Below are 14,937 nucleotides of genomic sequence, written 5' to 3'. Positions count from 1 at the left end.
AAGAGCATCTAACATTTAACATCTACTTTTAAAGATTTTTGGAAACCAGCATTGAAGGCTAAGTATTTATAGCATATGTCTCACCATAACTAGATACAGTTGTTAGAAAACAGACAATTTCCACACGGGACCCCCTGTATATAAAACTATATTACACACTGGCTAAAAGGTCCTTCAGAAGCTACCAGAGATCTCAATATTAGAGGAAAAGCTGTGACTTCAGCTTTCTTGAGTGGGATGCCAGTGAGTGCAACATGCTGTACTGCAAATTGGCCACTCTTCATAGTTTGAAAAGCATTACTGACTTTACTCACAGGTACATCTGAATCACAGTTCTGCAGGCCAGTCCGTCGAAGCTCTCCAGTGAAACACTTTGATTCTAAGCCATGCCGTCCTCCTTAAGGCTGCTTTGGGAAGGGTTCATAGTAGAAATTTGTAGGAGGGAGTAGCCGTCAGAAGAATAAATTGTTTAGCTTTAGTAATGCTCTTTCTAATTTGTAGATAGCTTTCCACAGATTCCTCATTGCCTTCCCATGGCAGATGGTGTCATGTATTGGAGATTATATGTGTGTATCATTTGCTCTATTTCTTTCAATCCCTGGTCTTTGCGAAGTGCAGAACTGTCAGAACTAATGCGAGTAGGGATGCCTTTTTGGCCCTGCTATTCCACTTTGTTTTGTTGCAATATTTATAGAACACATGGCTGCCCCCACAATGGGGCTTTTTTTGTTTTTTATAGAGCCGAAGGTATCTGAGTGCTTTACATGAGCACCAGCTGTGTTACAGACAGATACATTCTTTTTTCTTAGGCATGGGTAGATTGAGTGATTTGCCCAGAATCACAGGATGTTGAGCGTCCCTGCCACGGCTCGAATCCAGTTCCCCAGCTCCGAGGTCGACCGCTCTAGTCTTTAGGCCACATACGCTTCCCAGTTCTAGGGTTGGCTTCCCAGCGCTAGGCTTACAAGCACACACCTGCAGATGACAGCCTCCCACGAAAAGAGGGAAAGAGGCTAGATTGAGAAAAGCCAAGTCTTTAGGGATTTCCTAAACAGAAGATTGTTATGAGTACTTCTGATAGAGAGGGAAGAGCGTTCCAGAGTGAGGGAGCCAGAGCACGAAAAAAATGACCCCCCCCCCCAGCTCTGACTCTCCTAACTTGAGGAACTATAGCCAAGGTCTGGTTGGCGGAACGCAGGGAGCGTGTGGGCTGGTAGGATTAAATAAGCTGGCTCAGAATAGGGGGCCCCTGGCAATGTTGAATCTTATGGGTGAAGCAAAATGTCTTAAAATGAATGCGTTTCTTCACACTGAGCCAATGAAACCTGCGCAGAAGGCCTGTGGCAGAGCAAAACCTGGGAAGAGGAAAAAAACGCCTAGCAGCTGCATTCTGGGCTAGCTGGAGTCTTTTAGAAACAGTTCGATTGGCACCTAAGTGTAAAATGTTACAATAGTCCAACCGAGAAAGAATGGTTGCCTTAATTCTAATTTGACAAATATGGAGAACAAAAACCCCCAGAATAGGTTTAAGACTTCTCAGGAGACCGCAACAAGTGCCCGCAAAAGATTTTGCTTGAACCTCAAAGGCCAGAATGTTGTCACTTCACACTCCTAGATATTTAATAGACGACTTGGGTTGGAGGTAGGCCACAAGGGAGGCGGGTCACCAATAGTCGTCCCAAACAGGGCTATGTTTGCCAGCAAGAAGAATCTGTCTTGTTAGCAGTTATTAGTTATCCACTCTGCCACCGAAAGCACGCCTTTGTGGAAATTATCAATGTCAATTGGTGGAGTGTCCAAGAATGAAAATACAAGCAGGATATAGTCAGCATACCATACCAGTTTAAGCCCTAAAGATTCTACAACCCGAGCTAAAGGTTGGATGTAAATGTGAAACAGGGTAGGGCTTAAGGATGAGCCCTGAGGAATTCTGTACTTAAACGTGTGAGATTGTCTACTGTAAGGGGAGAGTTATCCCAAATAGAGTGATCAGAAAGAAAAGAGGCAAACCAGGAAAGGGCGATCCCTCCTATGCAAATAGCTCGCAGGCGCTCAAGTAAACTTTGGTGAGACACAGTATCGAATGCAGCACTAGGTACGAGCAGAAACAGTGCAGAGGATCTGCCCTCATCCAAAGTGCTATGAAGATGTACAAAAGCAGAAAGGAGAGCAGATTCCGTGCTGTGACAGTCCGAAATCCCTTCTGGGAAGCATCCAGGAAATGGTTGTCTTCTAAGAATTTAGTTAAAACACAGTTGACATAACGTTCTGTAACCTTAGCCAGAAAGGGAAGGAGGGAAATGGGCCAGATGTTTTCTGGCTTGGAGGCATCCAAAGATGGTTTCTTGAGGAGGGGAATAACTTTCGCTAGCTTCCATGGGCCAGTCACCGGAGCGGTGGACAGCAAGAGATTGACCAGTTCTAGGCAAGGAGGAAAAAGCTGGTCCTGTAGTTTCATAAGAAGATCCAGTTTAAGAGGATCATCCCAAGAATCGGATTTTACCTGGCTGCAGAGAGTCTGAAAAGAAGGCAGACCCATAAGAGGCAATGAACTGAGAAAGGCTACTGGGGAGTTGGTGACTACCGGCGACAGAGCATCAGACCTTACACCAAGGTTGTCAAGGGAGCAGTGCGGTCTATGCTGACCAGAACATCCAGAAGCCAGCTTATCAACGTCCTGAAGGTCAGGAACCTGGACTTTATTCTTGATAGTAAGTAATCTGTCAATGTATGTTCAAAGCAAATGTTTGGTAGTCTTATATCTTTATGGCTCGGCCTACCAGAGATCCTGTTTTTCATTCCATGCCAAAATCAGTCCACTGTCCTGGGCGAAGAGATTCTCCTGCTTTGGGCTACAATAATTCCGTGCGCCTTGGCCTCCATTTGTCAGCAATTGGCAGAGTTCAGTCGATCCAAAATATGGGTGTGCAACTTGTATTTAATCTGCAGAAATTTGACTCTGTAACAACTTTGTGGCGGTCTCTTCATGGCATCCTGTGAAGTGAAAGTCTACTTAAAAGTACTATGTATTGCACACTGGCTGTACTATAAGACTTGGCCTACTTTCCTGTCTGATTTCTGCAGTCTAGTACACCTAACAGGCTCCTGAGATCAGACAATCCGATTTTGCAGCAGGAATGCTGAAGTTCTGCAACTTATGTTCTTCTTCTCCTTACAGAGGATCGACTTGAATAAATAAACCTAGAAGGTTCTATTTTGGTTTGGGTTGGTGTTCATTCTTTCTTTTTTTTTTTGGGGGGGGGGGGGAGCTCTTTGTTTTTTGTGATGTAGAGTCCAAAAAATAATGTATCAAAATGCTCTGCGATTAGTGCAAGTCCAGGAATAAGTTTCTTCTGGGGAAACTCTGTGAATGCGTGATTTCATCAGAAAGAATGTTTCAAAAGGGAAGTACCTTATTTGTCCAGAGCCCGAACATTGTATGTAAGTAACAATTCCTACATTTTGTTTTCTAACTGTATGGTTACATATTGAATTCGCTTACAAAGTTGACAATGCAATTATGGTATGTTCAGCATGCCCAGCAACCAGATTTCATGAGTTGTCTTGTTTTCAAGTAAAAATACAGCATGGTCTTATGTTCAAATGGCTAAAAAAAAAAAAAACTCTGAAATGTATTCTGTTTTTTTTAAAGGGCCTAGGAAGTCTGTATGAGAGGTTTAACCAGAAAGATTTCAAAGATGACTTGCCAAAAGTCTATGAAAAGCTTTTGGTACTCTATAAGGGGTAAGAGAAATTGAGGCTACAGTATATTTAAGGAGTCATGTTCTATTTGCGGAACTGTTTTTTTCTAACTTGGTGTATTTTCATCCATGCCCGTCCTTCAGAAATTGTACTTTCGGAAACGTCAATTTGATCATTTCTATCATACAGGATGAAACATTTTAAGTGCTTTTGACTCTGAGACATGCTGGATATTTTTGTATATATTTTAAACATTTATTAGCCACTAGATTATTCAGTCTTATCCAGAATTGCATCATATTTAAAACATTGGTCCCCTTACTTACTCTTCGTAGAACTATAAATTTCATTGTGGTATTTTTGTTGCTTTTGTTTCTTTGTTTAATTTAGGCCATGTCTAATTCTACCAAACTGAACAGTTATTGTTCTATCACTAACCTTCTTTTCCTCATGAAGATTTGGGAAACGTGTTGCCTTCCATCTTGGGAATTATATCCCTAACAAGCTCCTGCTGGGAGATTTTCAAATTGGTTAAAGAGCTGGCATTGCACAGAAACAGCTCCTTTTATTGAATAATATGATTCTTCTTGGCCTATCCGAGACTTTTGACATCCGAGATCATGCCATGCTTCTAGAAACCATGCGCTTATGGACTGGCGTAACTGGTCAGGTTCAGTAATTGTTATGCTTCTGTGCCTGAAATCTTTTTTCAGCAGGTGAGAATCTGTGGATCTGCTTTACTCCCTAGGCCTCCCCCAGTGGGAGATCCACAGAGTTCAATTATTGCCTCTCTGCTCTTTAACATATATATTTTCAGGAAATATTCTGGGAGTTCACCTAGATGATACAGGTATCTCATGACAAAGATATATAGAGGATTGCACCTTTACCTGCATCTAAACACGGTGACAGATGCCAAACGCATTAGTAAGTTTCTTTTCTTAATCAAATCTTGTATGTTATAACACCACCTAAAACTGAACCTGAACAAGACAAGTTTCTGCTCCTCCCATCTGACCTAGGCGGTGCTAACTTGGTTGCCTGGAGTTCCCCTCTAACAGCCTCTAGGACTTCCCCTAAAATTGGCTACCTCGGGCAAATTCCTTTATTTTGTGAGGGATTTACAGGCTACGGCTAGACTTGCACATTAAAAGCATTACCATGGGTGGGCACTCAACGGCAGCAAATGGCCTCTTCAGAACATCAAACCCTACTCCCATGAAGGTGATTAAAAATTGATTTCAAGCTTACTATACCACATGAAGTACAATGATGACTTCTTGATTGGTTTGTTCAGCTTCAGGACCTCCTCCTCCCTATTCCAGTTCACCTCCTCTAGACTTCTGCACATTTGACCACATAACTGCATAGTCTGAAAGATCTTACATGACTCTCCATTTTTCATTTAATTTCTCAGCCGCCGGTGCCTGGTGGATCACAAATGGTGTCTTTATTCAGAGGTGGTACAAGGTCTCTTTCAGCGGTGGGGAGAGCCTGGGTTAGATCTGTTAGCCACCAAAAAGAACCTGCAATGTCAGCAATTCTGCACGTTGGAATTTCCATGGCGGCACTTGCTCGGCGAAGATTTTCGTAGCGAGTGGAACTGCGGCCTCCTGTACCCTTTTCTGCCTGTACCAATTCTGCCTAGAGTGCTGAAGAAGATCAAGCGTGACCGGGCCCAAGTTATTCTTGTTGTTCCGGACTGGCCACGAAAAGTCTGGTGCCCAGAGCTCCTGAGCATGACCAACGATCCTCTGCTCAGACTGCCTCTTTGGGAGGTTCTTCTGTTGCAGCAGCAGGGGAGGGTTCTTCACCCAAACCTTTCCAGCCTCCACCTCCTTGCATGGAGATTGAGCGGCGACAGTTGACAGTTTTTGACCTTCCACCTGAAGTCTGTAATGTCATCTTGGCAGCCAGCTGTCCCTCCACCAAGATGGTATAAGCCTGTTGATGGAACAAGTTTGTGGCATGGTGCGCAACAAAGGCTGTGGATCCTCTTTCTCCCCTCTTTCAGAGGTTCTGTTGTATATACTGTCTTTGGCCCAGCAGGGCTCTGCCCTGGGCACTCTTAAAGATTATCTTGCGGCCATCTCTGCTTTCCTTCGCCTACCAGATAAGCCATCTTTGTTCAAGTCCCCTATTGTAAATAGATTATTTAGGTGCATTACTCATCTCTTTCCTCCTTCTTCCTTCGTAATGTCCCAGTGGGACTTGAACCTGGTCTTAACCTATCTTATGTGCACTCCCTTCGAGCCTCTTCACAACCGTCCTCGCAGGCTTCTCATTCTGAAGACCGCTTTCCTTGTTGCCATCACCTCTACGTGCAGAGTGAGTGAGCTCCAAGCTCTTACTTGTAAGCCCCCTTTCTTCTCTTTGCATCCGGACAAAGTGGTGCTTAGGACGAGGCCTTTGTTTCTTCCCAAAGTGGTTACATCTTTTCACATTGGACAAACCATTACTTTACCCACCTTTTTCTTACCTCGGCACCCTTCCAAGGAGGAGGAGAGACTCCACCTTCTGTTCCCCAAACATGTGCGGTCTTTCTACATTCACCTCACAAAAGATTTCCGGGTGGCCGATCAACTCTTCGTTGGATATGTTGGTGCCAAGAAATATCAGGCCATTAAAAAACAGACCATCTCTATATGACTTGTCCTTTGTATTAAAATATGCTACGCTTTAGCGAAGAAGGATCCTCCAGTGAGGCTCTGTGCTCATTCCACTAGAGCTACGGCGGCCACCACTGCTCTTGCTCGCGGAAGTCCACTCCTTGACATCTCTCCGGCGGCCACGTAGGCATCTTTGCACACGTTCACCAGACATTACTGCCTGAACAGTAAAGTCAGGAGAGACGGCTATTTTGCCCGTTCTGTCCTCCAGGACTTTCTGGTGTGAACTTAGTTCGCAGACCCTCTTCCAGGGTTGGTATTGCTGGGGTATCTATTCTAAGGTAAGGAATCTATAACTAGCGGGCTCTTTCCAATGAACAAGTTATTTACCTTCGGTAACGATGTAGCTGTAAGAGGCATATGTTAGTTATAGATTCCGTACCGCCCCACCCATCCTCCCTGCTCTGAGAACTGCCTTTTAGGGACAGGGACTCCCTTGCAGGGCTCTAGTTTAGCGCACCAGTGGTCAGTGTCTTGCATGGCTCTGCGCTTCTGGTGTGGAAAGTTGTGTCAGAACTGCCATCAGCATGAAGTGGTGGCATCTAAATAGACACTGCGACATCATCCCGCAAACACAACAACGGACGCAGAGTCGACCAACGCCACCTACTGACGTGCAGGGGTACTGCTGAGAAAACATTCTCTGTATCCAGTCTGACGCCTGGAGTAATTCTAAGGTAAGGAATCTATAACTAACATATGTCTCTTATAGATACATTGTTACTGCAGGTAAGTAACTTGTTCTCTAACTCCTCCAACTTGCCACATTTAACACCTCTCCTGAGGGCATCCAGCCCAGGTCCAGTGTTGAGAGTCAGGCATGGCCTTGCGCTAAGGCTAGAACTTCTGTTCGATTTCCTTGGGTTGCACTTTCACTACTCCTGGATTGATGTTTAATCCTAAATTAGGTCTGATTTTGGTGGGTCGTATCATCGTTAATCCAAGGTAGCACCCTAGAATTCACCTGCAAAGGGTAGAACTTCACACCTTTTGGACACTCCGAGGGCCCTACAGTAATCTTGTTTAAACTATATAATACAGATCAATACAGTATTCGTAGGTAAATGCATGCCCACCAGCTTTTACTTAACACTTTTTTGTTTTATACCCTTGCACAGTTGCAATTACATGCTTTGTACACCGTTGCCCAAGTAGTTTCTACCATATACACATGACCACAAAACATTTTTCACACAGACCACAATGGAAACACACACATTGTCTTTATTCATGCACTATCATCTAATGCTTAGTCTCTCATGTCTCATCTCTCACTCCTTGTCCCTTAACATTCAAGCATAGGTGCAACAACTAAACATTCTAAAAACACAATTTTAGTCTGCAAGTACAATATCGTACACTACTATTGTAGTCCATATGACCGACACACACTGTAAAATCCATAGCACTCCCAAAGAGTATCATGCTGCATGCCCTCAATCTTGGCTTGCACCTTCCAAGGGGTATAATGCACTATATGATTGCAAGTAAAGTTGAATATAGTATCGAACTTCACCTGGGTAGTTCTGTAATAATTATCTTAAAGTTGAAGCTTTTGTTTGGACTTGTGGTAATAGCTTGCGATGGGTAATATGGAGTTTGTCATACTTATTTGTATAGGCTGCTTGAGAAGCTGTCCCTCACGTTTTCCTTCATACTTGAAATGCTGTCTGGAGCTCATTCGTTAGGCGTAAGCACGGTACTCCTAGCTAAGACCGTTAAAAAAAAAAAAAAAAAAATCTTTTGCAACCATGCATAGCAAAGGAGTAGTTACCTACTCAACCAACCAAAAATCTCTTTGAGGCTCTGTCAAGCAAAGAACTATAAAAATGGTCCAATACAATATTATACATATCGTTATTCACTCGCTAAGAAATTCTGCTGTATGAAAATGTCTGGCACATTACTTTATACCAGCTTATTTTATGCCTGTTTCAAAGGAGCCCCAGCTGATGTTGGCATTTGTTGAATTTCCTGTACTAAATTTTTGTAATGAAAGTATGATCACGCTTTGATAAGCTTCAGCCTTCCGGGTGACGGATAGATTTCACACATCTGTTATGTCTGTTAGTAGTTTACTTCCGAGAGAAAGATGGTAGAATGTTGCATGCACAGTGGTATTTTACCTTTTCATTTCAGGTAAAAAAATGAAAACAAATTGTCTAGTCTTAGAGAATTAAATGTATGTTTCTAGTTTTAAAAGTAAACATTATGCAAAAACATCATGAACCTGTGGACAACCATCCATACAAATGCCACTGGTTACCATACGATCTTTGCTAGCAAGCATTTGCATCACTCTTTGAACTTTGGTAAAAATTCACTTTGTTTGTTCTTTCTTTTTATAGTTCTGATAAACAAAAATGGTGTGAAGTGTGCAGGAAACTTGTCGACCTTTATCATCAGGAAAATCAGTATTTGCAGGTAAAATTGTTTAAGCTGAGTAGCATTTTCATTTTTTATACAACTGCAAAAATCTCTCCTAAGAGATCCAGGACCGATTTAAACATGTATACAGACTATGTGAAGAGATTTCATATCCCAGCTATCGAAGCAGAATTTCAGCATGCATATAGGTAGTGTATTTCCATAGATGGATTTTATACCCATGCACTGCCTTTTAGGCCTTGCCAAAGATAGCACACATGTAGTGTTTCTTGCAAAACGTTCTGTTTACTTAAAAGGGGCTTGGAGCTCTTCTTTGCTGCCTCCTAATTTGCCAACACTTGCTGGTTTCACTTCCTCTTCTTTCATTTGGAGAATGGACCACATACTGATTGCTTGATTTTTATTAGTGTCCCTTGTGCTGTGATTTTGGTCTATTTTTTCTTTCGTCCTTTGCTCATGTTGTTTCTTCCACCCACCCCCCTTTGTATGTGTTGCTTCTTTCCTCCCACTTCCCACCCTCCCATTGCCCCATGTTTCTTCTTAACCCATTGACTTTGTTGCCTACCCCTCAATCGCCATAAGAAAAGAAAGCTCTCTGATACGGCCAGTGCTAGCCATGTCCTATCGCTTTTTATTTTACTCTCCGGTTGTCCATGTTGCTTCTAATGTTGTCCGTATTACTACTTCCTTCCAACCCTCCCAATGCCGCTGATAATTTTTTCTTGTGACCCTCCCATTGTCCATGTTACTTCTTCCCTCCCACCCCCTGTTGTCTGTGTTGATTTTCACCTCCCTCCCACCTTCCCATTATCGGTGTTGATTCTCCTATTGCTCCGACCCTCCTGTTGTCCGTTTTGATTCTCACCTCCCTCCCACCCTCCAATTGTCCGTGTTGATCCTCCTCTATCCTCCCATCCTCCTGTTGTCCATGTTGATTCTCCCCAGTTGTCTGTGTTGATTCTCCCCACCCTCCCGTTGTCTGTGTTGATTCTTCCCTCTCGCACTCCCGTTGTCCATCTTGATTCTTCCCTCTCGCCCTCCAGTTGTCCGTTGTCCGTCTTGATTCTTCTCTCTCATCCTCCAGTTGTCTGTCTTTATTCTTCCTGGCCGTCCTCCCGTTGTCTGTGTTGATTCTCCCCTCTCGCTCTCCTGTTTTCCATCTTGATTCTTCCCTCCCGTTTTCCGTCTTGATTCTTCCCTCCCGTTTTCCGTCTTGATTCTTCCCTCCCGTTTTTTCTGTCTTGCTTCTTCCCTCCTGTTATCAGTCTTGATTCTTCCCTCCTGTTATCAGTCTTGATTCTTCCCTCCTGTTATCAGTCTTGATTCTTCCCTCCTGTTATCAGTCTTGATTGTTCCCTCCCGCTGTCCGTCTTGATTGTTCCCTCCCGCTGTCAGTCTTGATTGTTCCCTCCCGCTGTCAGTCTTGATTGTTCCCTCCCGCTGTCAGTCTTGATTGTTCCCTCCCGCTGTCAGTCTTGATTGTTCCCTCCCTCCTGTTGTCGGTCTTGATTCTTCCCTCCCACCCTTTGTCCGTGCTGATTCTTCCCTCCCGCCCTCCCTTTGTCCGTGCTGATTCTTCCCTCCTGCCCTCCCATTGTCCGTGTTGATTTTTCCCCCCACCCCTGCTGTCTGTGTTGATTCTTCCCTCCAATTGTCCATGATTCTTCCCTCCAATTGTCCATCATGATTCTTCCCTGCCGTTGTCCGACTTTATTCTTCCCTGCCGTTGTCCGACTTTATTCTTCCCTGCCGTTGTCCGACTTTATTCTTCCCTGCCGTTGTCAGACTTTATTCTTCCCTGCCGTTGTCAGACTTTATTCTTCCCTGCCGTTGTCAGACTTGATTCTTCCCTGCCGTTGTCAGTCTTGATTCTTCCCTCCAGCCCATTGTCAGTCTTGATTCTTCCCTCCCGCCCATTGTCAGTCTTGATTCTTCCCTCCCGCCCATTGTCAGTCTTGATTCTTCCCTCCCGCCCTCCCGTTGTCAGTCTTGATTCTTCCCTCCCGTTGTCAGTCTTGATTCTTTCCCCGCCCTCCCGTTGTCAGTCTTGATTCTTTCCCCGCCCTCCCGTTGTCAGTCTTGATTTTTCCCTCTCACCCTCCCGTTGTCAGTCTTGATTTTTCCCTCTCACCCTCCCGTTGTCAGTCTTGATTTTTCCCTCCCGTTGTCACTCTTGATTTTTCTCTCCCGCCCTCCCGTTGTCCGTCTTGATTTTTCCCTCCCGCTGTCAGACTTGATTCTTCCCGCCCGTTGTCAGTCTTGATTCCTCCCGCCCGTTGTCAGTCTTGATTCCTCCCTCCCGTTGTCAGTCTTGATTCTGCCCTCCCGCCCTCCTGTTGTCGGTCTTGATTCTGCCCTCCCGTTGTCAGTCTTGATTCTTTCCCCGCCCTCCCGTTGTCAGTCTTGATTTTTCCCTCTCACCCTCCCGTTGTCAGTCTTGATTTTTCCCTCTCACCCTCCCGTTGTCAGTCTTGATTTTTCCCTCCCGCCCTCCTGTTGTCACTCTTGATTTTTCCCTCCCGCTGTCAGACTTGATTCTTCCCGCCCATTGTCAGTCTTGATTCTTCCCTGCCGTTGTCAGACTTGATTCTTCCCTGCCGTTGTCAGACTTGATTCTTCCCTGCCGTTGTCAGACTTGATTCTTCCCTGCCGTTGTCAGACTTGATTCTTCCCTGCCGTTGTCAGACTTGATTCTTCCCTGCCGTTGTCAGACTTGATTCTTCCCTGTCGTTGTCAGACTTGATTCTTCCCTGCCGTTGTCAGACTTGATTCTTCCCTGCCGTTGTCAGACTTGATTCTTCCCTGCCGTTGTCAGACTTGATTCTTCCCTGCCGTTGTCAGACTTGATTCTTCCCTGCCGTTGTCAGACTTGATTCTTCCCTGCCGTTGTCAGACTTGATTCTTCCCTGCCGTTGTCAGACTTGATTCTTCCCTGCCGTTGTCAGTCTTGATTCTTCCCTCCCGCCCTCCCGTTGTCAGTCTTGATTCTTCCCTCCCGCCCTCCCGTTGTCAGTCTTGATTTTTCTCTCCCGCCCTCCCGTTGTCACTCTTGATTTTTCCCTCCCGTTGTCAGTCTTGATTCTTCCCGCCCGTTGTCAGTCTTGATTCTTCCCTGCCGTTGTCAGACTTGATTCTTCCCTGCCGTTGTCAGACTTGATTCTTCCCTGCCGTTGTCAGACTTGATTCTTCCCTGCCGTTGTCAGACTTGATTCTTCCCTGCCGTTGTCAGACTTGATTCTTCCCTGCCGTTGTCAGACTTGATTCTTCCCTGCCGTTGTCAGACTTGATTCTTCCCTGCCGTTGTCAGACTTGATTCTTCCCTGCCGTTGTCAGACTTGATTCTTCCCTGCCGTTGTCAGTCTTGATTCTTACCTCCCGCCCATTGTCAGTCTTGATTCTTACCTCCCGCCCATTGTCAGTCTTGATTCTTACCTCCCGCCCATTGTCAGTCTTGATTCTTCCCTCCCGCCCATTGTCAGTCTTGATTCTTCCCTCCCGCCCTCCCGTTGTCAGTCTTGATTGTTCCCTCCCGCCCTCCCGTTGTCAGTCTTGATTCCTCCCTCCCGTTGTCAGTCTTGATTCTGCCCTCCCGCCCTCCTGTTGTCGGTCTTGAATCTGCCCTCCCGTTGTCAGTCTTGATTCTTTCCCCGCCCTCCCGTTGTCAGTCTTGATTTTTCCCTCTCGCCCTCCCGTTGTCAGTCTTGATTCTTCCCGCCCGTTGTCAGTCTTGATTCTTCCCGCCCGTTGTCAGTCTTGATTCTTCCCGCCCGTTGTCAGTCTTGATTCTTCCCGCCCGTTGTCAGTCTTGATTCTTCCCGCCCGTTGTCAGTCTGGATTCTTCCCGCCCGTTGCCAGTCTTGATTCTTCCCTCCCGCCCTCCCGTTGTCAGTCTTGATTCTTCCCTCCCGCCCTCCCGTTGTCAGTCTTGATTCTTCCCGCCCGTTGTCAGTCTTGATTCTTCCCGCCCGTTGTCAGTCTGGATTCTTCCCGCCCGTTGCCAGTCTTGATTCTTCCCTCCCGCCCTCCCGTTGTCAGTCTTGATTCTTCCCTCCCGCCCTCCCGTTGTCAGTCTTGATTCTTCCCTCCCGTTGTCAGTCTTGATGCTGCCCTCCCGCCCTCCTGTTGTCGGTCTTGATTCTGCCCTCCCGTTGTCAGTCTTGATTCTTTCCCCGCCCTCCCGTTGTCAGTCTTGATTCTTTCCCCGCCCTCCCGTTGTCAGTCTTGATTTTTCCCTCTCACCCTCCCGTTGTCAGTCTTGATTTTTCCCTCCCGTTGTCAGACTTGATTCTTCCCGCCCGTTGTCAGTCTTGATTCTGCCCTCCCGCCCTCCCGTTGTCAGTCTTGATTCTGCCCTCCCGCCCTCCTGTTGTCGGTCTTGATTCTGCCCTCCCGTTGTCAGTCTTGATTCTTTCCCTGCCCTCCCGTTGTCATTCTTGATTTTTCCCTCTCACCCTCCCGTTGTCAGTCTTGATTTTTCCCTCCCGCCCTCCCGTTGTCAGTCTTGATTTTTCCCTCCCGCCCTCCCGTTGTCAGTCTTGATTCTTCCCTCCCGCCCTCCCGTTGTCAGTCTTGATTCTTCCCTCCCGCTGTCAGTCTTGATTCTTCCCTCCCGCCCTCCCGCTGTCAGTCTTGATTCTTCCCTCCCGCCCTCCCGTTGTCAGTCTTGATTCTTCCCTCCCGTTGTCAGTCTTGGATTATTCCCTCCCGCTCTCCCGTTGTCAGTCTTGATTTTTCCCTCTCGCCCTCCCGTTGTCAGTCTGGATTTTCCCTCCCACCCTCCTGTTGTCCGTCTTGCTTCTTCCCTCCTGTTGTCAGTCTTGAGTCTTCCCTCCTGTTGTCAGTCTTGAGTCTTCCCTCCTGTTGTCAGTCTTGAGTCTTCCCTCCTGTTGTCAGTCTTGAGTCTTCCCTCCTGTTGTCAGTCTTGAGTCTTCCCTCCTGTTGTCAGTCTTGAGTCTTCCCTCCTGTTGTCAGTCTTGAGTCTTCCCTCCTGTTGTCAGTCTTGAGTCTTCCCTCCTGTTGTCAGTCTTGAGTCTTCCCTCCTGTTGTCAGTCTTGAGTCTTCCCTCCTGTTGTCAGTCTTGAGTCTTCCCTCCTGTTGTCAGTCTTGAGTCTTCCCTCCTGTTGTCAGTCTTGAGTCTTCCCTCCTGTTGTCAGTCTTGAGTCTTCCCTCCTGTTGTCAGTCTTGAGTCTTCCCTCCTGTTGTCAGTCTTGAGTCTTCCCTCCCGTTGTCCGTGCTGATTCTTCCCTCCCGCCCTCCCTTTGTCTGTGTTGATTCTCCCCTCCACCCCTGTTGTGTGTTGATTCTTCCCCCCCACCCCTGTTGTGTGTGTTGATTCTTCCCCCCCACCCCTGTTGTGTGTCTTGATTCTTCCCCCCCACCCCTGTTGTGTGTTGATTCTTCCCCCCTCCCCTGTTGTGTGTGTTGATTCTTCCCCCCCCACCCCTGTTGTGTGTGTTGATTCTTCCCCCACCCCTGTTGTGTGTTGATTCTTCCCTCCCACTGTCAGACTTGATTCTTCCCTCCCACCCTCCCGTTGTCAGTCTTGATTCTTCCCTCCCACCCTCCCGTTGTCAGTCTTGATTCTTCCCTCCCGCCCTCCCGTTGTCAGTCTTGATTCTTCCCTCCTGCCCTCCCGTTGTCAGTCTTGATTCTTCCCACCCGCCCTCCCGTTGTCAGTCTTGATTCTTCCCACCCGCCCTCCCGTTGTCAGTCTTGATTCTTCCCACCCGCCCTCCCGTTGTCAGTCTTGATTCTTCCCACCCGCCCTCCCGTTGTCACTCTTGATTTTTCCCTCCCAATGTCCGTCTCTCCTGCCCTCTGGTTGTCAGTGTTGATTCTTCCCTCCCTTTGGCGGTGTTAAATTTTCCCTCCCGTCCTCCCTTTGTCAGTGTTAATACTTTCCTCGGCCCTCCCGTTGTCAATGTTGATCATCTCACCTTCCCCTTGTTGTCTTCATACTCCCACCCACCCTTTGTTTCTTTTTCCCCCACCCACCTTCCCCTTGTTTCTTTCCTCCTCCCACCCTCCCCTCGTTTCTTTTTTACCCTCCCCTTGTTGCTTTCGCCCTCTCACCCTCCCCTTGTTTCTTTCCCCCTTCCACCCTCCCCTTGTTTCTTTCCCCCTCCCACCCTCCCCTTGTTGCTTCCATACTTCCCTTGTTGCTTCCCCCACCCTCCGC

General features: G+C 46.6%; 1 protein-coding gene across 2 annotated transcripts in view; it reads left to right on the top strand.

The window, feature by feature from the left end:
* Window positions 1-14,937, top strand: part of SKIC3 (SKI3 subunit of superkiller complex) — a 1,406,584-nt gene that overhangs the window by 110,814 nt on the left and 1,280,833 nt on the right. For both annotated transcript variants that reach the window (XM_085632495.1, XM_085632494.1), the window contains exons 4-5: window positions 3,653-3,744; window positions 8,720-8,795. In XM_085632495.1, the coding sequence (XP_085488621.1) occupies window positions 3,653-3,744; window positions 8,720-8,795 (168 nt within the window). The remainder of the gene's footprint in view (window positions 1-3,652; window positions 3,745-8,719; window positions 8,796-14,937) is intronic.

This window comes from Triturus cristatus, chromosome 2_1 (assembly GCF_964204655.1).
Source record: "Triturus cristatus chromosome 2_1, aTriCri1.1, whole genome shotgun sequence".
Classification (NCBI taxonomy): domain Eukaryota; kingdom Metazoa; phylum Chordata; class Amphibia; order Caudata; family Salamandridae; genus Triturus; species Triturus cristatus.
Note: the sequence above shows the minus strand (reverse complement) of the source record. Positions and strands in the feature narration are given on the sequence as shown.